A 24,975-nucleotide genomic window follows, 5' to 3' on the forward strand; every position below is an offset into this window, starting at 1 on the left:
AGAATTAATAAAATATATAGAGATTATGTTCCATTTGCTGTGTTTAAGAAAGCAGGAGTCTATAAAATGCCTATTTGAGAGAATCATTATAATCTAGAGTTTAGAAAGCAGATAATTGAGTTTGTAAGTGCTTTCTAACAATTCAGGTATGTTTCTAAAGATTAATTCAGTTTCTAAAGATTAATTTGGGCAAAAACTTTATCCACATGAATATGTTGCTTCTGGATAACTCCAGAGAGCTGAGTTTGAATCTGAATAGACAGACATTACAGAATCAAAAATTTCAGTTAAATAAAAGGAAGATGTATATACTCTGTGGTCTGATAAATCAGTGACTTCTCTTGGTTTGTAGCATCAGAGAGGAATCTTGATGAACATCGTCAGGGGTACTTTATCAAGCATTTACCCAGGAGGTAAGAATTAACTAGGGGAAAATAAATATCCCTTAAAATGGTCTAGATTTGATAAGAAAGTGATTTCCTATCAAAATAAAGATTTGATAAGCAATTATGTTTCACAAAAAAGAGACATATAAATGACAATAGTGCAAAAATTATTATTAAATAAAGAACTCACATGCAAAGCTATTCTGCTTTGTGTATACATCATGTATGTTCAGCCTTTAATAAAGTCAGAACTTTGTGTTTTGTCCTGTTTTATATTGTGAATAAATCAATCCATATATAGCTAGGTCCAAAAAAGCCAAGTATTAATAATTGCTGATTATAACATAACTTTTAATGCAAAGAGTAAATTTGAAGTCCAAATATCAGCAAATATATTAGTTGGGGAGATTTGAATGTAGTTGAAAATAGGTACTAAAAATTATAGGAATGGAGAAGTAGATTATATCAACAATATGAGAAAGAACCTTATAATTGAACATTGATGGATGTAGCATGTCAAATGATTTGGTAAAGATTTCCAAATGAGGCAGATTATGGTGAGTTCCAAATTAGAAACAGAACATACTGAGTGAGGAAAACCACTGATAAAAGAATTACTTCACTGTCTTCTGAAGCCATTCGGCTTGGACGAACTATGGAATATTACCAGGTCCTTTTCTGCCAAGAGAATTATGAGGAATTTAAAAAGTCATTTCACCTCAGATTTGTGAAGTGGAAAGTACGTTAATACTAAATCAACAATTTAACTCAGTGCAATATGCTATAACATTTTTGGACATGTGTTTATTCTTATGACATCATGAAGAAAATTTTCCTTTCCTGATTGCATTTCTATATTATTTCTAAAAGCCTTTGTTAAGTTGAGGTGACTTTCTCTCTAAAACCTACCCAAAGAACCAAGGATTTACAAATTTAATTATCTCCCAGAATGTACTGTATGATTTTGAACTAAAAACATGTTAGGTTTTAAATTTCACCATAGGCTAGGAAAAAAGGAATAAAAAGTTCAAAGTGCTCCGCATTTGGAATCAGTAATTTTGTGTTCCAATGAGAAATGTTTAATTTCCAGTGCCAAAATGAGGTGAAGCCTTCCATTGATTCACTCTCTATCCAAAAGGTACCTATTACCTCTTCTCTGTGACCTAAGGCAGGTCTCTAGACTCATTTTCATTATTCAACTTGCAACCATTTCTTTACCGAGGATCATTTTTTCTATATTCAATATTCTTTCTCCCTCCAAAATATTCATTTTTTTTTCTACTTGCTATCTTTGTAATTCCACTTTTGTAAAACTGAGTTCAAAGTCCACATCACCAATGTGATCTGCCTAACCTGTCTGCTTTATGCCCTGGACCTCTTTATGCCCTGGACTCTTTCTATAGACAGCCCTTGACTCACATTCTTTTATCCAGTAACTGCCTCCTATTCTACACATGTGCTTTAAAGCTGCCTATCCTTCCATCTCTACAAGCATCCAAGTCATTCCTCTCCCATCATGTAGAAGATGATTACAGAAATACAATCGCCACCACTACAACTGCTAAAAAGGATGAAAGAGTGGAGGTCTTTCCTTTGTTCCCCACGATCAAGAACACTTATGTCAATGTCTCATATATGATTGAAAAGCTTTCTTACACAACGAGCTTAATGTTGCAGCTGTGTTGTTATTTTAATTCTATTATTATTCATATGACTAAGACATATGAGTTAATGATAATTAAGTTTTGCTATTTCTCTACAACATTGCCTTGGGTGTCATGATTTAAGACTATCATTTTGACAACATGACCATAAAATCATGAGTTATAAGTACTTCTTTTAAAAATTCCTATTTCCAAAATCCAAATTAATGATTTCTATATATGTGTATAGCATATGTGTATTTATACAGTATATGTCTATAAAAACTCTATGTATATATATTTAAATTATTATAGGTATATAAATCACACATAATAAATAAAACTGACTTATTAAATAAGACATGCATAGTACAACAGCTAGCTTCATTTTTCAGCATCCAAATAAATCATCTATTTACTGACCACACACTATATGCAAAACACTACGTTGTGAATGTGCAGCTATGAATTACCTCCTCTTTTCTTGTCTCCCGTCCTTTCTGTACAAACCAGATAACTTTTGCTTGTAAAGATCGTGGAGTACATTCCAGCAAAGTACTGTTGTTCTCTATGCCATAAGCCAGATGCTCTTCAGTCTTATCCAAAGCATCCCCTACAACAGGAACATTAATGCCATCTTTGAGACTTAGATTTTACAGGTAAATAAATTTTTCAAACATTATTTAGATCCCTGCAGTAACATGATTAACTCATTACTTATTGCTCATTTCTGTAAATGGTAATTTAAAGGAATTATTTAGAAAGAATGGCACACCAAAGTTTAGGCACGAAACAAGCAAGCAGGCTATGGGGTGGGAAAGAAGTAGGTAACTGAGAGTCTGGTTCCAAAGGACGGGATAGGATAGTCAAAGCAGTAAGAAGCATCAGTGTTAAACGCATGGAAAGTCTCTTCCCTTTATTGAGGGAAGACAAAGGGAACACCAAAGCATAGGACAAAATTTGTGGTTACGAACAAAAGCAGAAACCAGAAATGCAGGCAAAATGCCACTACACAAACGTAAATGTGAATTATATCTTGACAAGGGATTGCATTTATCTGGGTGTTGGGCTGCTGCAGTGAGAAGAGAATATGAGACTGAATCAGGGACTTTGTGAAATAGAGCTTGATTACAATCTGTATTTTGGACCGGAAAGGCTCTTACTGGACTTGAACTCAAATTTGCATACAGGCAAGTACACTTAGCTGCAGTAGGGCATAAAAGCAAGCAGGATTACTCTCTTAAAAAAAAAAAAAAAAAAGAAGTCCTACTCAACTTCAGAACTGACCCCTAAACTTCCCTAAGATGAAGGTCCTACTTTTCTTTTGCCAGTATTCCCAGAGGCTTGAGCCCTCCACTGAATCCTGAGTCAGCCTGGGGTCCAGCAAAGTGATGCTGGAGCAGACTCTGGCTCTGTGTATAGCCACCGCTGGTTTCTTATTTATGGTGTCCCTTCTTATTAGTACTTCCTAGTGAGCTTAGTGACACTAAATACAGCCTATTCAACAGTTACCACCATAATAGAAAGAGTCAGGAGAGAGTTAACAGAGAAGTTCTGTCTTAACTTCCTTACTTTTGCCTAAAGATGAAATTTCCTCAATTCCTTACCCATCAGATACCACCACTCTATCACCTTTCTTGAACCACCAACCCTAGCCCTTACCTTAGTCAACTTAGATAAAAGAGTAAAAGCTTTTTCACTTTATCTATCCCAAAGCTTAGTAGATGACTTTATAGAAGTAATACCAGTTGATAAAATCACCAGAAGCTACGTAACATGGTGAAGACAGTCCCCAGTATGAGATAAAGAGGTAAGTCATAAGAGTCACCGTGGCATCAATCACCTAAAGTATGCAGCATTCTTGTTCTAGGGTTTCGTTGTTTTAATAATTAGTTTAATAATGAAGCTTGGTGGTAGTACATATAATTTATTTTCCTAATCAGATAAAAATTAGATGTCATTTTTTCCAAATTTTAACTACATGTCAGAGAAAAAGAATACTTATTATATTGTTCTAGTATACATGAATCACAAAGAAAAAAGGACTCTATTTAAGAAGTTTGCAGTTTATATTCAATGTATTCTCTGAGTAAGCCAGAACAATTGATTTTCTATGGATTACCAACAAACTGTTGTCCAAAGCACTGCTGAGCTGCATTTCCATGTCGAACATCTTGTCTCCGGAAACGCCTGAAAGAAAGTAAATGCATTTAGATGTTCATATTTTCAATTTTCCAGGCTTTAAAATGCAGCCAATTGCATTAAATATACAAGTAGTATTCTGCTACTGAAAAAAAAAATGATCATTCATATGAAATAAGAATAAAATCCAAGTTTCATAGTTTTTCACATTTCCATTATATGTTCTTCAGTAGTTAAGATCTATGTTACCCTGTTCTTTATTTACATAATGTTGAATTCTGGAAACTCAAGCAACAATGGAATATATTTCTCTTTACTTTTTGTTAAAAATTTAGTTCAACAAGAAATCTTCTAGTTTGAGAATATCTTGAGTGGTAAAGTATTTGGGCAGAGAAAGAAAATGGGATTTGAAGTAAAGTATTTATTGAGTACAAAACAGTTATTTGAGTATAAAACTCCCATATGTAATAAAGTGCAAATGAAAAAGGTGTTAAAATCCAAATAGTTTGTTCCATAGTCATCATAATCAATTAGTACAAATAGAATTTCTAAAAATAAGAGATAAACTAATAATATACTGTAGTGAGCTTACTTTTATTCAGATGTAACATTGAGGAAGTACATGCCTTTATTCAATGTGATAGTGTGTTCTTCATGTTTAGCAGGATGTTGTGCATCTAGTGGGACTCAAGAAATATTAGTATATTCCCCCTCAATCTGCCTAGTATAATTAGAGTCATTTCTAGTATTTTTTTATTTCATAGATTGTTTAGATATATAACTGAAAAAAAATACAATATTCTATATCTCTGGAGGAACTCCAGAATATATATACACACACGCACACATATATATGTATAACATTATATATATAAAATTCCAGAATATATGTAATATACATATGTTTTGAATATATATAAAACATATGTATGTGCAATTCAAGAATATATATATGATATATACAATATAATGTTTTGAATATATATAAAAACATTAGTCGGGCATGGTGGCTCACGCCTGTAATCCCAGCACTTTGGGAGGCCAAGACGGGCGGATCACAAGGTCAGGAGTTCGAGGCCAGCCTGAGCAACATGGCGAAACCCCACCTCTACTAAAAATACAAAAATTAGCCAGGCGTGGTCGTGTGCATCTGTAATCCCAGCTATTCAGGAGACTGAGACAGGAGAATCACCTGAAGCCGGGAGGTGAAGGTTGCAGTGAGCCAAGATTGTGCCACTGCACTCCAGCCTGGCAATGAAGCGAGACTCTATTTCAAAAAAAAAAAAAATATATATATATATATAGATAGATAGATAGATAGATATAGATATATATTTAAGTATATAATATAACATTATATATAAAGTGATTTAATATGTAAGCATTTTTTTGAGGAATTAAATAATGGGAATTATCATTAGTATTAATAGTATTGAAATTATAAAATCAAGAACTCTGGCATACTTAATTTAGCTTAGAGATTTAAATAGAAGTATTACATAAAGGTGGAAAATACCACTTGCCTCTCTAATTCATGGCATTTCTTCAAGACTGAGGGAAAAACAGAAGGCAAAGCAGAAGTTTTACCCTAGAGGGTGAGAGCATAGCTCCCAAAGTGACAATGAGATGCTTTAACCATATGCAATGATGAAATTTGGAAAAGTGAACCAGATTCAATTCCCAATACCACCACTAATGTTCTGTATGATCTTATGCATATTGCTTCCCTTTCCTGGCTCTTTGTGTCCTCCCGTGTAAAATAGAGGTGGCAAAATGACACCTAAAATCTACTTCAGTCTCTTTTTTTTTTCATTTTAGGGTGTCCTTACTGTCTCTAAATAACAATAATAGAATGCTATTTCAAGAGATCAAGTGCTTTCTCACACAGGAGTTCAGACTTTATTTAACAAATTAATATGTATTGAAAACTGGGGCAGATGAACATCTGCAATCAATTTTTGGGATTATGACCTGTATACAAAAGTACGTTTTAGTTTTAGTTTGTTTGCTTTTCTTAACGCAGAGATCGCTGATTAGAAAACCTTACCTAAAAACCTGAGATTTTACAAAGTTAATATTAGATCTGCCACATGTATCATTCTACTGAACTAGATTGAAAATAGAGCTTATGAAAAAACAACAAGCAAAAGTAGAAAGTTGCATGACTCTATATTGTTTTACACTAGCATGTACAACTATTATACAACTAATAGCAGATTTAGATGATAATTAAAATGCTGTTGTTAATCCCTCACTTTGTGGAGTATTGCTTCTATATTGAGAAACTGAAGCCTGATGAGCAATAATGAATAATGGATAGGAATAAAATCAATGTAATGAGAAATGGCTTACACTTTGCAGAGACGGTGTTGTATAAAGATTATTATACAAGTGATATGAGGATAAGGAAGCTACAATCAAATAATTCTAGATAAGCAAGGTCAAGAACTGAGTGCAAAAATCTTGCTGAAAGTTATTGGAAACATACATTTAAAAAGAAAGATACCACATTTTCCTGCAAAGTTTCAGTTCATTTTATACTATCCTAGTATAGTTGTCCTTTATTTCAGTATAGATATATACACACATACGTATATATATTACATATACATATATGAGTGTGTATATATATATGTAATATATACATATATACACACAAATATATGTGTATATTATATATGTGTATATATATATGGAAAAGTTTCAGAAAGGTTGAACAAAGTTGCTTTCATTCTCAACATTGCGTATTATTCTTACATCTCTAGTCTCTTAGAAATTTTTAAAGAGAACACTGGAAATAGACAAAATACAAGAGCAAGGGGAAGAAAAAGATTCTAGCATTATAAACCCTAGTGTATTTTGGAAGATCATTTTAAACAAGTGGTCTGGATTGTGAATTAATGTTTTTCCCCTGTTGACTCATTTTCACTCTGTGAGCAGAGAAGTATTTATCTTAATGACCAGTTTTCAATTTCTGCTTCTATTCAGGTCTTAAGCAACAACGATCTGCTATAAAAGCAGGCTATTTTACCTTCAGGTGTTGAAACTTATCCAAAAATTCTCCCCCAGGGGTGAATGATGGTTCAAAAGAATTTGACACCACTGAAAGATCTCCATTACATGTCACTGAACTGAACTAATTCATTTACGAGCACGGCTTCTGATTCCAGCATTTCATGCCTTCCTATCTACTATTTTTCTCATTCACTTGACTTTTTCTAAGTAACCCTTTTTGTCTCCCACATCTACTGTATTATCAAGCTTAGGACTGTACACTGTTAAAAGATGCACCATATAAAATAATTAACTATGGAAACTGCTCAATTAAAATTCATTATCACTACTGCATGCCTAACACAAAACCCTGTCATTCATAAGTATTTGGTGCAAGGCTTGTAAACATTTTTATTGTTGCTGATGACAATAAAATAATTAATACTGTTATTTGTGGTTAAATTCACGTACTACCCTCATATTCTTCTATTTCACTCCCGACCCATGGTACTGTGTGCTTGTTTTTAAGCATTCTATTTCTTTGTATAGAAAATTAATTCCCTTTAACTGGAATCTTCTTATATCTCTACCTTCAAGATTAAGCGCAAAAGTGAGATTATTTTGAGAATTAAATAAAGTATTATACGCATTGCTCTTAATCGAGTACCTCATCCATAGTAAGTGCAGAATAGCAAGCTACTACTATTATTATTTACAATTCCATTCTTCACTTTAGGTTCCAATTTCCTTTAGGCAAGAGGTTATGCTTGTTTCTTCATATCCCTTGCACATAGTACAGTAATTGGATTAATAGGCGAATACACTCCACTCATAATTGATATTTTCAAATAATTACATGACTATATTCTTCAAGAATTGTTTTCAAACAACAACAAACACTTCTGCAAAATCAATTAATTTGCTCAATTCTTTAATACAATTGGTAAATATAGTTAAAATGTCCTCTTGAAGCATAATTTTACTATCTGCTTATTATATCATTTTAAAAAATACTCATTGGAGTATTAATTTAGCTCAAGTAAAATTAACAAAATTTTGAATTAGTGAAGTTTTAATGAGATTCTACTATATATTTGAACATATAAAACAAGAACTACACTAAATTGGGTTAAATTATATTCTGAAAAAGGTTTACAGAAAAGTAACTCAAAGTTAAATACTAAAAATAATTGAAATTAATACAAATTGTTTTTCAGTAGGAAAACTACCTATCCTTCTATTGCTTGCTTTATTTTGTCTTTGGTCATTTTATCGCAAGAAAGAAACTGCTTATTCTGTGAGAAATAATAATACTTTTTTCCTGAGGTATTTTCACAAAGAATGCACAACTCTATATGGCTTGACTGAAGAGATTTCCTTATTCTTCAAAAGACTTAACTGAACCTCAAGATCTCTGCTGAAAGAATCCTGGGATTTACCTTCTGTAGGAAATGGCAATGACCTCACAGAATTGTAGGCCTTGGAGTTTGGAGGTCTTTAAGTACCTTTCATTTGTGTTGAATTAAATCACACATTTCATTAATTATACAGGTCATGCATTTGCCTAGGAGTTAAAATATTCACTTTCAAAATGAAATAAATGAAGACCAGCTGGTAGAGAGGACATGGGGCAAATGCAGGATGTATTTTAGAAATTTCTTTATTTATTTTCCTTTTAAGTCTTTGAATCTCTCATGTGCGGTGGCTTGCCATTTCCACATTTTAAGTTTATCTGAACTCGTTTCATGTGTTGCAGCAGAAGTTTCAAAAGAGGGAAGAACTGACTCAAACCTGGGTGAAAAAATGGAAGGTCAACAGCATGTTCAGCTCCAGTCTCTGTACACAATAATTAATACAGATATTTTCTGGAAAACTTCAAGTTTTCAAAGTTTCTATTATGAACAAAATATAACTATGATGATTTATTTAAATAAAAAGAGCATGGTTATTTTTCATGGAATGTGTGGGGGAAAAAAAAGAGCAAAAAAAAAAAAGCATTAGGGTTTTCCTAAGCAAGGGAAATAGTTGATCAGGTATCATATCTCACCTTTTCGCATGCGTGCCAGTTGCGTAGTACCGGGAACAGGATATGCCATCCCAGGCACAGTAAGGGTCTCGAGCCAGGCAGCAGTCAGCACAAGCACTTCCATACATGTCACAGTGATGGAATCTGACTTGAGCCACGGCAGAAGCAGATCCAATATACAGCTGTTGCTACAGAAATCAGAAAGAGGTCACTAGCAGAAATGGACAACACTTTCACTGAACTATTACAGCTAGCTTTCACATTTATACACAATCACCTCAGAAAAAATTCACTTAAATTTAATTCACTTAAATCAGCAGTTTCAGGAGTTTGAGACCAGCCTGCTCAACATGGCAAAACCCTGTCTCTACTAAAAATACAAAAAATTAGCTGGGCATGGTGGCAGGTGCCTGTAATCTCAGCTACTCTGGAGGTTGAGGCAGGAGAATTGCTTGAACCTAGGATGTGGAGGTGGAACCTGGAAGACAAGAGAGAAACTCCGTCTAAAAAAAAAAAAAATTATAGCAGTTGTTCAATATAGATAATAGAATATTTATACTTTCATTTCTCTAATATTTGAGAAACACTCATAGACATAAATGCAGGAGCACCAAAATTGCTAGACTGAACTTGACAAGAACTCAAGAAGCTGTGTTCATTATCTTGCATTATCCAACACTGTGGATCTTCCTTTAAAGATCTATAGACACTGCCCGGCTCAGTGGCTTATGTCTGTAATCCCAACACTTTGGGAGGCTAATTGCTTGAGCCCAGGAGTTTGAGACCAGTCTGGGCAACATGGCAAAACCCTGTCTCTACAAAAATTACAAAAATTACAAAAATTAGCTGGTAGTATGTGCCCATGGTCTCAGCTACTCAGGAGGCTGGCATGGAAGGATGACCTGAGCCTGGGGAGGTCGAGTCTACAGTGAGCTATAATTGCACCACTGAACTCCAGCCTAGTGACACAGTGAGACCTTATCTCAAAAACAGAAAACAAATCTATAGAAAGAATTAATAAGAGATTTGGAAAGCAAATAGTCTTTTAAATATTGACATATAACATTTAGAAGAGTGACATATATATATCTCTATTTACAGAACAAGTAGCTGAACATTTAGTATCATATCTTTCCTTTTGCCTGAACATGGAGGATTATTTATAAATAAATTTGAGAAAATATATGCAACAACTGTTTCTAAAGAAGTTTACACCAAACTGATTTCAATGAAGTGGAAAGGAGGTGTGTTTCCTTGCACACTCTTGGGTTATCATTGTTACCATTGTTAATGAAAAACATTAGTGAAAAATAACCAGGGAATAAAGTGCTATCATGATTGTAGAAGTAAAACTACTCTCATCTTCCTTTTTATAGAGATGGAAAATGAAGGCATGTATTAAATGTAAATCATGATATACTTTTGTCACAATCAATCAATGGACATAAAGTTTCAATCGAACAAGATTAATAAGGTTTGAAGGTCTACAGTATAACACTGTACCTAGAGCCATTAAACATGTATTGTATACTTAATATTTTGTTAACAGGGTAGATCACATGTTAAAAGTTCTTACTACAATAAAATAAAGTAATACAAGAAAAATAAAACTCTAATAAGTCCATATTTAAGCACATGAACTAATGTTCTCATATCCTTTGACCTTAGCTTACATATAGAACACACACACCTACACACACACATACACACATAGACAACTTACTCGCTTTGAAGAAATCTCCATAGAAATAATAGGAACTGGATCCTGAAATTTTTAAAAAGGTTTCGTTTTTGAGAAAATAATATAAAAACATTTACCTTAATATGGTTGTAAATTCCTGAAATTACATTACTTATATAAGTGGTTCTGTGTTAAGTACTGTATAGCTTTCATTTTAGTAAATCAATAAGCAAATACAATTAAAATACAGCTTTAAAACTTTTTTCTAATGGGGTGGGCAGATATGCAGATGAGAAGAGCAGCAGGCAATCTAACCAGCTTACTGTTTGTCTCTGGAATACAGTTTTTGAATTTGCATTTGAATATTGCTGTGCTTTGGAAACTCAAGTATCTTTAAATAAAATAATAAAGTCAGAACGTTCTATTAAAGTAATTGAATCATTAAAATGGAACCACTATGTCTTTCAATAGGTGTTATTGCTAATAAACCAGGTGATCTTAAATATTTCAACCCAAACCTAAACAAAATATTTTTCTGTTGGAGTGATCATGGTGAATCACAATTAACCCAGGATTCTTTGAACAGGATGAATAACCTGATTTTCTTAGAACTGCACCAGAGGAAGGACAATTTATACCATAGCTTTGAGAACCAATATGTTGTTTTAGGATTGTTAAGTAAGGGTAGTGCATCCCCAAGGAACACAATAAACTCAGATCAGCTGTGCAAGTGGCAAACCACAGGGCAGGTGAAATCCACTCTGGGGATGATTACCCTTTGAAGAGCTGGTTGTTAAAAGGGAACATTTGATCCTCTATGTCAGTGTTTTCTTAATTTTTTTAAATTTTAAACTACAGAATCTTTATGCTTTCATACATTCATTCATGTATTCATCCAGGCAACAATGTTTCTTAAGAGTTTACATGAACAAAACACTGTGGTGAGTGAATATTAAACATATTTCATTTTATAACACGAAATGAAATCTTATGTAGAGTCCCAGAGTGTTAAATAAGCAAAAGCATAGCTGCTCTGGTTGATATAGGATGGTGGTTAGCTTTGGGTGTGGCTCTAGGGCATCCGTGTTCTAGTACAGCAAAGGCAAAATGTACTGCTTTTCATTTATAAAATCTTTCACATCTACCCATTATAAAAATATATAGCCAATCCTTGTTATTCACAGATTCTGTATTTGCAAATTAGCCTACTTACTAAATTAATTGTAACCCCGATATCAAGACATCCTGTGTTCTTCACTCATGGACACATGCATGCTCAGAGCAGCAAAAAATTTGAGTCACAGGACATGCACATTCCCAGCTGAGATGAAACAAGCTGTCACTCTTGCTTTCTTGTTTCAACTTTCATGGTGTAAATAAGTATCTTTTTCATGGAGTATGTAGTGCCAAGGTATTCACATCTCTGTGCTTTTTGTTGGTGTTTTGTTTTTTAAAATGGTCTCCAAACATAGTGCTGAAGTGCTGTTTAATATTTCTAAACTCAAAAAATCTGTGCTGTGCCTTAACGTTGAAAACTCTTTCCTTAGATAAGCTTCATTCAGGCATGGATTATAGTGCTGTTGGCTGTGAGTTCAATGTTAGTCCATCAGCAATATATATTAAATAAGGTGTCTTTAAACACAAACACACATAAAAGAAGGTTATGTATTGATCTGTTGATAATTACGTTACAATTAGAAATTTGCTGGAACATAACCCCTTATTTCCCATGGGAGCAGTGGTCAGTATTCACTAGTTCAGTTTTATAACAACTTTAAAGACCAAAACTGCTGCAAATGATGTGACTTGATATGTATGTGTGTGTGTGTGTGTATAAGTGCATGTTTGTTTATATATACATGCACACATATATATGTGCATATACACACATACACATATATATATACATACACATGCATCTATGTATGTTAGTGTATCTGAATATGTAATTGTTTTTTCATGTCTTTTTTTATCATTTTCTATTGTTTTTCTTTTTTAGTAAATTCTTTGTATAATTAATGCACTTAGTAAAAAGCAGTATGCTTATCTTGCCACAGTGTTCACAATATGAAAATGTATTATTATTTTTTGTCAGTATTGATTGTACATTTCTAAAAAATGTGACTGTAATACTGGCTCTGAAAATTTATATGTAGTATAAATGTTATTTCTTTATAGTCACTGAAATTCTTTCCATGCTAGGTAAATATTGATCTCTCAGTTGAAAAGTCTGTAACAATCAAATACATGCACTAGAATTCGAAATAATTCTTCATTTATATTAGCTGTGAATCCACAACACACCTGTTGGGAAAAAGAAAATGGACATAGTATCTTTCCTATTTATATCTCACTTGTAGTCGTAATGCATAAATTTGGTCTGTATTTTTTACTCTAAATACCTTGAATATCTGAAGTTCTTCTAGAATTACTTCTTCCATTGATTCCATTTCTTGGTTGTAAATTGTGATTACTTTCAGCACAATTCCATTATCTGTAAGAAAACAAAACAAGAAATAAACTAGAATCTATGTCACAGTCTGGTTTTCAAATAATTAGAAACCATGTAGCTGGCTAGGTGCGGTGGCTCATGCCTGTAATCACTGTGGGAGGCCGACACGGGTGTATCTCTTGAGGTCAGGAGTTCAAGACTAGCCTGGCCAACATGGCAAAACCCTGTCTCTACTAAAAAAAAAAAAAAAAAATTAGGCATGGTGGTGGGCGCCTATAATCCCAGCTACTCAGGAGGCTGAGGCAGGAGAATCACTTGAACCTGGGAAGCGGAGGTTGCAGTGAGCAAGATCATGCCACTGCACTACAGCCTTGGAGACAGAGAAGCCTTCATCTAAAAAAAAAAAAAAGTAACGACTATAAATTCAGATAAGATTTGACATCCAGATGCATGAAACATTTTTATCACTGTCAGTTTAAAACAATATGACTACTTATAAACTCATATTTTTAATTAGCAAAATTAATTTTATATGCCTGACCAAAAAATAAGAGGAAATAACGATTTTTCCAAATAGTTTGATCCAAAAATCCAATCATAGATTCAAAACTCAAAATGTCTTTTGGAATTAATAAAACATAAGAGAGATGCCAAATTATTCTAGCTACTTTTTCTGTGACGCATGATGAAGAAATTTTTTTTACTGAAAGCTACATTCATGGTACAAAACTATACCTTAGGGAATATTCCAAGCAACACACTGTGAAACTCACCATGTATATAAAACATACACATACATGCAATCACACACACTTTTGGCAAGAAAAAAATCCAAGTATACACCAATGAGAGAAGTGTTTGCACCAATCATTTAGTCTCCATAATTATCATTTGTTTTTAAAGTTTATATTTGTATTTTAAAATTCCATCTCATTTTTATCATTCCTGACATTCTGAACGTGTTCCTTCCTATAAACATTTTAACAAAACATTAATTTGCCGATAGAAATAATTTAGTATAATGCTAGAGATGATTTAGAAAAAAAAAATCACTTTTTGCATATTTATCATACTATTTCAGCAGTTTGTTGAAATATCAAGTTTTATGGATGAGTTCATAAAACTGGATTATAATTAAGCATATAACAGTTATCTGTATTGTACACTACCCAAAGGAAACAAAAAATTGTCATCATTTTAAAAACTAAGCACACATTAAATACTTGACAATTATGTTAGGCAAAAAGCAAAGATGAGACTCAAATGATTAATTCGCAATTAGTGATTTTCTAATAAGAACCATATATGTATTGTATCAAAGCCGGTGTCTAGTAAATATTGGACAAAGTAATCATTGTTTGTGGGACTTTTCGATGTTGTCCCCATTTTACATTCATCAGACATGTTCTTTTTTCTGAAAATCTGTGGTTCAATATGATGATACCTTTGAATTAAACATGGTGTATATGGCAGAACGAATATGTTTGATACTTCTGAAATTCTCTGGAATCACTTTGATCAATATGACAAGAAAGTATTTCTAAAAACATTCTTGGACTGTTTGACTTCTGCTTTCCAGGGCATTTAAAAATTACATATTAGGTTGGTGCAAAAGTTATTGCAGTTTTTGCCATTAAAGTAACAGCAAAAGACCGCAATTACTTTTATAGCAAACTAATACTTTAATTACTTTTATCAAATATTAGTATTGATTATGCAACTGTAAAAAAATTTGTTGGAAGTCACTATGAGTGAGTTTATGGCCAATTAATTTCAAGTTTGCTGAAGAAATCTGATGGCATGTTAATCTCGAACCCACAGTGCAGAGCACATTGTTAACATTAACTTCCTGAAATGAATGAACAAAATACAGCCCATACCAGGAATCAATTTCTAAGAATAAGATAGATGTTTTCTTGCTTAAATCTTTGTTTTAAAAAAACAAAAGGATGGCCGGGCATGGTGGCTCATGCCTGTCATCCCAGCACTTTGGGAGGCCAAGGCAGGTGGATCACCTGAGGTCAGGAGTTCGAGACCAGCCTCACGAAAGTGGAGAAGCCCCTGTCTCTATTAAAAGTACAAAATTAGGCAGGCATGGTGGCACATGCCTGTAATCCCAGCTACTCGGGAGGCTGAGGCAGGAAAATCTCTTGAGCCTGGGAGGCAGAGGCTGCAGTGAGACGAGATCGTGCCATTGCACTCCAGCCTGGGCAACGGAGCAGGACTCTGACTCAAGAAAAAACAAACAAACAAGCAACAACAACAACAACAACAACAAAAAAAAACCAGCAACAAAAGCCACAAAAAACAAAACAAAAATGAAAACAAAAGGATTATTGGAGAAGCCCAAGCACCAACATTAAAATAATATTACATCCTGTTTCCCGATCCAGGCTTATGCCAATATCTCTTCAGAATTATGTATCTATGATTAAAGTCATGTGTGATAGAATGCTCACTTCTCTAAAGATGATCAACTACTGTAGCAATTACTATGCTGAATAAAAAGAAAGACAATGAAAGAAAGAAAGAATCATTTTAAACACTTTAAAAATAACTATAGGATTTTAAAACACTTCAAAGAATTTGCTACATTCTACTCTGGAGGCTGAAAAATTTCAAGTTCTCTTCTACACGTTAGATCTAATGTATGGGTTGATTGAAATTACAAATTTATTTGAAAATATCACTTTTAGTATATTTATCATACTTTGTTTTATTAATGCAGGATATTACGAGTAACATTTGGCTTGCTTGGTACAAATGGTTGATCTTGACATGGACTCATAAGAATTGCTGTGTTTAGAGATTTAGGTGAAGTTATTGTCCCAAGTTCCAAGTTGTTCACAAAATCTCCAGGACTCACTGATCAAAGTCAGTAATGGAGCCAGGAACCTGACAGAACTATTCTTGCTATGACACTCTGCTTCCACTATGAGGACTTCTATTTGGAACCAACTTTGTTCATTAACATCTATTATTCATTTCTTTACTTATTCATTTATTCATATGCATGAAGTATTGATTATGTATAAGGAATTATGTGCTATGCAAGCCCCAAATCCTCTCTTTGGCAGCTTCAATATTTCTCACATCTGAAAAAAACCACATTTTTGTTGGTCAAACCATGACCCTTCTGACAATGAAAGTGGTAATATTCTCAGACAATTGGCCTAACCTCTTACTATTGCAGTCACATGAGGTCTCTATTTCAATCTGTCTCATTTTGGATTAGGAGTGTGAAATGGGTTAATGGATGGACAGATTTGTTGATAGGTACTTTTAGAAATACTATTAAAATTATTGAATTTAAAGGTCAATTTAAACGTCTCTGAGTACTTTCTCATCTCTTTACCTGTCCCAATAAATAAGACATCATATTGGCCATCCTCAGCTTCCACTCGATCCACTGCTATTTGTTTCAGGTTATATTTTCCATCTGTTTTTACCAATATTGGTTTTTTATGGGCAGGTTTTATGGCCTGGTACATTAGTGGATGACTTCTTGCAAATCGGATGGCATCATCGGGATAGTCCTTGGTGGTTCCGTATCTCCCTCCATTTACTTTGCTGGCACACTGAAAAACAAGTGCATTACATAATTCTTTTTGCCTTACACCTAAAGAGAAAATTTATAATCAACCACGAGAAGAATCAGAAAAATGGAGGATGTCAAATTAGTCAATTGTTCATTTGGAAATATATAGTAATCATATATTTTTCTTTTTTTTTAACTTTTATTTTAGGTCCAGAGGTACATGTCCAGATTTCTTACATAGGTAAACTCATGTCACGGGGGTTTGTTGTACAGATTATTTAGTCACCCAGGCACAAAGCCTAGTTCCCAACAGTTCTTTTTTTCTGATCCTCTCCTTCCTCCCACCCTTTGACTGCAAGCAGGCCCCAGTGTCTCTTATTCCCCTCTTTATGTCCATGTGAGTAACTATACATTTTTCATTACAGAAATGGAATCTTCCTCGGAAATTGGAAAGACTAAATTTTTGCAAACATGCAGCATCAGAAATACAGAGAAACTAGAGGAATTCTGGAAAAGTTAGTTATAGTTAATATCAAGACTTTGGGGATGGTCAAAATGTTTAACATCATAAATAAATCATTTTCTCTGTTTTTGAAATTTGCTTTTTGTAATAAGTTACATTTTGAGCCGGGCGCGGTGGCTCAAGCCTGTAATCCCAGCACTTTGGGAGTCCGAGACGGGTGGATCACAAGGTCAGGAGATCGAGACCATCCTGGCTAACCCGGTGAAACCCCATTTCTACTAAAAAAATACAAAAAACTAGCCGGGCGAGGTGGCGGGCGCCTGTAGTCCCAGCTACTCGGGAGGCTGAGGCAGGAGAATGGTGTGAACCCGGGAGGCGGAGCTTGCAGTGAGCTGAGATCCGGCCACTGCACTCCAGTCTGGGTGACAGAGTGAGACCCCGTCTCAAAAAAAAAAAAAAAAAAAAAAAAAAAAGTTACATTTTGAAGGGAAACAATCTATTGTTCATACAAAGAGAAGAAATCTCTTTGCTGTGCAGAAACTTCTCTCTAACTAAGGATCACAACTGTACAAAATAGCTTTAACACTATTGAGCCTATGATAATATGATGAGTGATGGTTCTGATTGGCTCACTGACTATAGAATTTTAGTGGTTCAACATAAAAACCTATTCAGATGTTATCACTGTTAATTATCAATGGAAAAAAAACTATGTTTACTATAGTCTATATGAATTTGTATTTTTAATGGATTTGACAAAATAAACTGGAAAACAAGAAATATGTGCTATAACGTCAGTTTTTAAACCACTGACTATAAAATTAAATACTCAACAGTAGCTTAAGTTACTCATTGGAAAACCTTTAAATGTGTTGATTCTTGCTTGTTGGTAACTGCTCCCTCATTTTACATATTTTCCTCCAAAACTAGCAGCAATTGCAATGATTACCTTGATAAAAATTTTCCACTTTAGAATATAAATACAGTAGTTTAGTAATCAGATTCCACAAAGAGGACATTTATAATGGTGTGGTTTTTAAAATCAAACCATATTTCCTAATTTGGCATGGATTTTTCACTTGAGTGTACTTTCATGATATATAATTGGAAACATTTTGGACTAGCTTGGAAGCAGATCCATAACCAGTCACTTCCTCCAAATCTCCTTTAAGACCATGTGGTTTCAAGAAGCATTTCCAGCAAAGCCACAGGAGTAGGTTTTCTCCATTTAAAATTGTAATTTCAATCAATAGAGTGAAATAAAATATACTTTATGTCTTACTGGAAGTAATAATTTTAAGCTAGTGAGAGAGAGTGATTGAAATGGTAAAGCCTTAACACTTGTTAATGGAGGTAAGGTTTGTTTCCAGTTTGAGTTTTTGCTCTACAAAAACGGTTTCTACTCAACTTGCAAGTAATTGTGGAATCAGTGTAGTGATGGGATTTCACCAGCTGCTTGTAAAAGTATAGATGTTGACTTGTGTGACAAGTTAAATGTTTGCTCTCCATGGCTCACATAGCACATACAATGATCCAAAGTTTTTCTAACCTATTTGCACACAGGATGAATGATACAAAATCATCAACTCATCGTCACCCTCACTATCATCACCAGTTTTAGCTATGTGTGCTAAAAGCACAAAAGTCTGCATGCCTAGATAAGAAGAATCTTAATAGTATAGTTCAGAGAAAAGTGGTAGAAGTTTTGTACTCTAGCGATACTTTTGTATTGGTATTTCTTTCCTAAGGGGCCAGCAAGGATGTTAAATGAGGTGTTAAGTATTCTGAGGAGCTAGAGAAAAAAACTTCTTATAGATTTCCTACAATGAGAAGTAAGGAGACAGTTTGGCCTATGGAAATTAGAGGCTGATTTAAATATTAGAACATAAAAATTTGGTGACATTGTCCTGCTTGGAAATCATATGTGGTACTAACTCCTCTGAAGAGGCTGAGAGAAATATGATGTTCATGTTACTGAATGTTTCTGTGTTCACCAGTACTTTAAAAAATAAAATTTTAATTGGTGTTACTTAGCCAAAATATCAATAATAATATATATGTTATAAAACTGCTGTGTCCATTATATATTATATTCTTTTTATTAAATAACAAGCAAAAACTTGAGATTGGAAAGGATATCTCTTTGCTACATATACTTTTCACCGGCATACTTTTAGGTATGGTATTCCTTAACTGTTTATCTGCAACGTCTGTAAAGCACATGAAACAGTGAACAAAATATTACCAAAAGAGTCCTTAAAAATAAGAATTACTTGTTATATTACTAAACTTACAGAACCAGGCCTTGGATAAGGGACTTTTCCTTCATAGACTGACCAGTGGTATTCAGGTCCTTCCTTATGTGCATATGGTCCGTTGAAGGCTGCCCGAATGCTAGACATATGATAGACACATATAGCATGCCCTCGAAAAATATTACTGAAAAATACAGAAAAGATAATTATTATTCTGGAACTAACTAGCAGGTCACCTAGCCAAACACCCCAGCCTACAAAGATAAGAGTCAAGTCTTTTGAGTAAAGTAGTTGCAATTTCTTTAAGCAAAGAATAGTCTAGATATGTTAACTATTGCAATATTTCCAATTTTGAAACTCTGAAACTTACCATTTTCTTAATTGCCTACTTAATACGGTTGAAAGTGACATTGTTAGAATGACAAAAATAATGTCACTTCACTTATTTTTAAACCTTGTGTTGTCTTTTTATTTTTTTTATTAAGAGAGATCGGGCCTTCATATTAATAAAGACTTATTCCCAAGCTGAATTATTCATTTAGGTATTATCTCCCTTTATGTTGTTCTATTTTCAAAGTAGACAGTGTTCTCTTACTCACTATGCTGTTAATATTGCTACAAATTCTATTAAGATGTATTAAGTTTCTTAATATATATGACTTAAAGAACAATTTAAAGTCTTATGAAAATTTAGGCCTTTTTTCCATTTTTTAGCTGGGGTTCATGTAGACATTAATATGCTTGTATATTCCTTCCTTTAGCCACTGAAAAGTGTCTATAGTAAAAAGATGACTGGGCTGAATATGTTAAGCATGACAAAATTACTTTAACCATATAAAACTTAGATCCCTCATCTCCAGAACAAGCAGCAAGCAAAATAATTTTCTTGACTAAAATTTCTACTTGACTGTATAAAGGCAGTAGTTGACTAACTATGGCAACTTTTACTGAAAACATTTGTAATCAGATTCTACAAAAGGATATCTTTAAAAATTATTTTTTAAACAATCTTGCCATATTCCTTAATTTAGCATGAAATGAATGAATTTTAACATTATCAGAATCTCTGTATTGTAAGAATCCAAATTGTTAATGTTTGTGAAAGTATTTTGCAAAATTCAAAGTTCTATATAAATAAAGTTTCCTACATACTGAGACACCTGTAAAACAGCAGTTATGTTACTGTCCTACACCCCCAATTTACACATTTTATAACACACCTTGAAGCAATTGGAAATGCCTAGGACGCAGGGAACACTTGAGAGTCTCCTAACTAAAGTGGTAGCACACCTTTGATCACCATTCTACAAATATCAATCCTTATGTCAGGTAACAGCTGGAAAGCTTTTGTTCTCAGATTTATATAAATTGAACAGTCAAAAGAGAAATTATAGAAGAAAATCATGTCTTATGTTTGATTTCTCAGAAAGATCCATTATGCTATCATTTAGGAAAATAGCTTATAATCTGATCATATTAACCCATAGAAAAACTAAACTGATTATTCCATAGCTTAAATTTATCATATAAATTCACTGAATTATCATGCAATGTATGAATTATTCACAGCATAAGGGAGGAGATGAAGTTAAAATAAGTACTCTCCATGCACTGTGATAACTACCAATCTACATTAACTATTTTTCTTTGCATCAAGAAATAATTGATAGACAAATTGTTTCCATGTTTCTCTGTTGAAGAAAAAGTCTCTTTGCAACAGCAGGATTCCTTGTCTACAGAGATATATTATTTTTTCTAAGTGACATTAGAAACCACCTGCTGAAAAATAACAAACTAAAGCTGTGTGGAAAGACCCCCACGTAAGCACAGTATACACAATTATGTGACAGTTTATGGCTTATATGGTGTAAAAGAGGAATTCAGTAATATTATTCTAGCCCTGTCAAGAGAATTGAGGTATATTCTTCTTTATTTTTTATCCTAATCATTTTACCTGCACCGTGCCTTACCTAGAAAGAGACTCAGGAAATTGTATATATAACCTTTTAACAAAAACTGATTCTAATATTTTTATTTGTGTGTAAAAATACATGAAATAATATTTTTTCCATTTTTACAGCGCTTTACCATGGGTAAAAAAAATACAAAAACATAAAGGGGAAAACAATAGATTATACATCTTAAACTTGAGCAGCAAATTTAAAAGACAGAGAGCCAATGATCAACATGTGTTCACTACGAATCAACATAAGAGCAGGAAAATCAGAATAAAAGAGCGAGAAGAGTGCTCTGTGTTTAAGAAATGGAGGAATTTTTCTTGGCTATGGCAATTGGTAAGTATTGGAGAACTGATTTAAATCAGTGTTGGAGCAGAAAGTTATTTCAAGCAAGATAAGTGAATAAATAAAAATATAGTAATGGGAACTAGCAAAGTAGACACTGCCTCACATCTGTCAAGGCATTATCTTGTCAACATCAGACCATTAGTGAACTCAGAGGGAAAACATACAATGGTGAGTGAGTAACAGTTGATATAGAACCTTAAAAGCCTGACTTGGAAAATTCTGTATGATAAATAAAGGAATTGTCCTAGACTTTACAACATATAACAACACCTTGTAAGGACTGATATCTTACAAACTGTATGTGAAAAAAAAAAAAATCACTGTGTTCTAGATTAGAGAGTGAAGAGATTAGGATACTGAGCACAGGAAGATTCTGGGCACTATAAACAGAAACAAGATTTGGATTGAGATTGAGCTTTTGAAAACGAAAGTACATTTGCAAACATTGGAGAATAAAAATCAATTGGTGATTATAAAGTATAGGAAATGAGAACAGCAACTGGGTCAGTAGTCTTACAAGTTATATACACCATGAAAGGAGACTCCAGTGAGGCGTCTCTTGTTTTATCGTGTTTTTATTGACTGTATAAATTTCTCACCTGGTAGTGTTAAAGAGTCCAAATATCACCGGATTCTTATGATCTCTGGTAGGTAGCAAAAAAACGTCCTCTGAAAAATTAAAGAATATTCCATCGCTTAGTATTTTTAGCTCTCTTTGCATGCAAAGAAAATGTATTCACATAAATTTGTTTAGAACCCAATATAGATTTTAAGATGTATATTTTCATATACAATTATATAACCAAGATCAATCATAACAGAGCTAATCTTTCAGTTGTTCTGGGTGACCTTGAGCTGAACAACAGGAAGGAGCCAGACATGGACTAAGCTAACACGATGAACCTCTTTGTGTTCTTGCAATCCCTTTTCCCCCAGCATTTGTGCCTGCCCAAATTGAAAAGAACAGAAACTTGCTCTGTGTTAGATAGAGGTCAAATACACAGAAAACAAGTTTTCTATGTGTCCTAGGGATAAAGTTATAAAGAAGCATATACATAAAAGAGCAAATTTAATTCACCTAAAAACATTTACCTAATTCATCAAAATGTGTGTCAATCCCATTCATTCCTGGTACTGAGCAAACGAGTCTTGCTTTTAGGAAAGTGCTCCACTTATTCACCAGTATTCTCTGCCCTCCTACATCATTCTGTGAAAACCAAAAAGGAGGTAAATAGTTACCTGAAGAATTCTGACCAACCACAGATTTTATATTATTAAACATGCAGTTGCCAAGAGTTATGACTTTTTTATTTAACTAGGAAAATTTGGCATAATTCTCAAGTAATGTCATAGGTGCAATTCCCCATAATTTAGGTTTTTTTTTTTTTTTTTTTGGTTTCTTAATTCGGCCTTGTCAGCACACCTTTGCCCTGATACCTTAAATATATTTTGCAGACATTAAACAATATTAATACAGCAATCTCTCCTAAACAGAATAGTGGGGAGATACAGTAATCATGATTATTACTTTGTTCATAAATAATTTGCTTCTCTCAGGAATATAGAAATATCCATTTCTTTTCTTCCTTAATCAAAGGAAAAAGGCTTTTCAAGAAAGCTTGAAATACACACACACACACATAATGCCCATACTATATATGTATATAAATATATACACACATCACACACACAATATACATATACACACATATTTATATGTAAGTTTATTTTCAAACATCTTCTTAAATGCCAAAGTAACTTTACATTTGTAAGTTTATTAGATTCTTAGATTATGTTGCTGCTCCTCTTGGTTTTAAATGTTCCCAAACAACTCTAAATATTCAGTAAATTACAGATGGCTTTTTTTAAAAAAAACTTAATCGAATTGTTCAAACATAGCTATGTATATTATTTGTACTGTGTACTAAAGGAATAAAAAAGGTTTTGATTAAATTCATTAAGAAAAATCGAGCTCAAATTTCTGCATGGGAAGAAGGACAGTATAATTATAGACTATTTCTTCTTGGTATGGCTTCAAACATGGGGAAAAATCATACAAAATACAAGGTCCTTTTAAGATACACCCTTCATTAGATATGAAATGTAGAGGTTGGTATAGTAAATATCAATTGTAGGCAGTCTAAAGAATACTAGAAAATATTTAAAAGTAGAAACTTATTATAAACTTAATAAAGGCCTGACCATAAATTGTGAGATAAGCAAGCATAATGAGAGAGAAAGCCTCACCACACAGAGTCGCCCGACCCTGGTGTAAATTGCGTGGGCATTGTTTTCTGCCTCCAGTGCCTTCTCAGTGAAAAAGAAATATACTTTGTTGTCATCTCTGTCTTCATTGTCAGGAATCATGTATGAACCTACAAATTTTGGTTCTATAGGAGCAAAAAATAGGAGAAAAAGTGAAAAAGATATTATAACAAAATGCTAACAAGTTATTCCAATAAATTACATATCATCTGAATCCTTAAGTTTAACTTTCACCATTTCATAAAGAAATAGTTTTCTTGAACTTTTTTACCAAACATGGAAAAGGCTGTAGATATCTCACTTTATTTGCATATTAACAGCCCTTTTAGAAATATTACAAGAATATTTAATTGGAAAATAAAAGAATCAAGGAGAGAAGAAGAATTTCAAACAACAGGCAATGTGAAATTAAAATGCATACAGGAAAGAACAGATTAGGAGCATGATGAAGATAATCTCTATAAATTTCCTTCCATTGTAGGTAAAAACTAAATGTAAGTATAAGTAACATATTAAAGTAAATAAATATATCATCATTGATTTTGAATTCATAAATTATCTACCAGTATAGCACATAGATCATTTTAGATTCAAAGTAGAAAATTTATTTTACATTTTTGAGATTGTAGTCCAAGAGATTTGAATACACGTTCTTTGATGTGGTACGTAAAATATATGAATGGTTGCATCAATAACGACTATGCATTTTACAGCTTAATAAAAATGTGGAAAGTAATTAAAATGCTCACCATAAAATAATATTCTAGCACCTCCATATACCAGTGTGCCAAAATATAAAACGTACTTCTTACAAAGATTTCTGT

General features: G+C 33.3%; 1 protein-coding gene across 3 annotated transcripts in view; it reads right to left on the bottom strand.

Moving 5' to 3' along the window:
* The window catches only part of SEMA3E (semaphorin 3E), a 285,354-nt gene that overhangs the window by 19,897 nt on the left and 240,482 nt on the right, over positions 1–24,975 (bottom strand). For all 3 annotated transcript variants that reach the window (XM_050785246.1, XM_050785244.1, XM_050785243.1), the window contains 10 exons: positions 24,134–24,276; positions 22,979–23,093; positions 22,486–22,555; positions 19,620–19,764; positions 16,680–16,902; positions 13,275–13,366; positions 10,915–10,956; positions 9,213–9,379; positions 4,152–4,219; positions 2,503–2,642 (listed from right to left, as the gene is read on the bottom strand). In XM_050785246.1, coding sequence (XP_050641203.1) covers positions 2,503–2,642; positions 4,152–4,219; positions 9,213–9,379; positions 10,915–10,956; positions 13,275–13,366; positions 16,680–16,902; positions 19,620–19,764; positions 22,486–22,555; positions 22,979–23,093; positions 24,134–24,276 — 1,205 coding nt within the window. The remainder of the gene's footprint in view (positions 1–2,502; positions 2,643–4,151; positions 4,220–9,212; positions 9,380–10,914; positions 10,957–13,274; positions 13,367–16,679; positions 16,903–19,619; positions 19,765–22,485; positions 22,556–22,978; positions 23,094–24,133; positions 24,277–24,975) is intronic.

Source organism: Macaca thibetana, chromosome 3, assembly GCF_024542745.1.
Source record: "Macaca thibetana thibetana isolate TM-01 chromosome 3, ASM2454274v1, whole genome shotgun sequence".
NCBI classification, from domain to species: Eukaryota; Metazoa; Chordata; class Mammalia; order Primates; family Cercopithecidae; genus Macaca; species Macaca thibetana.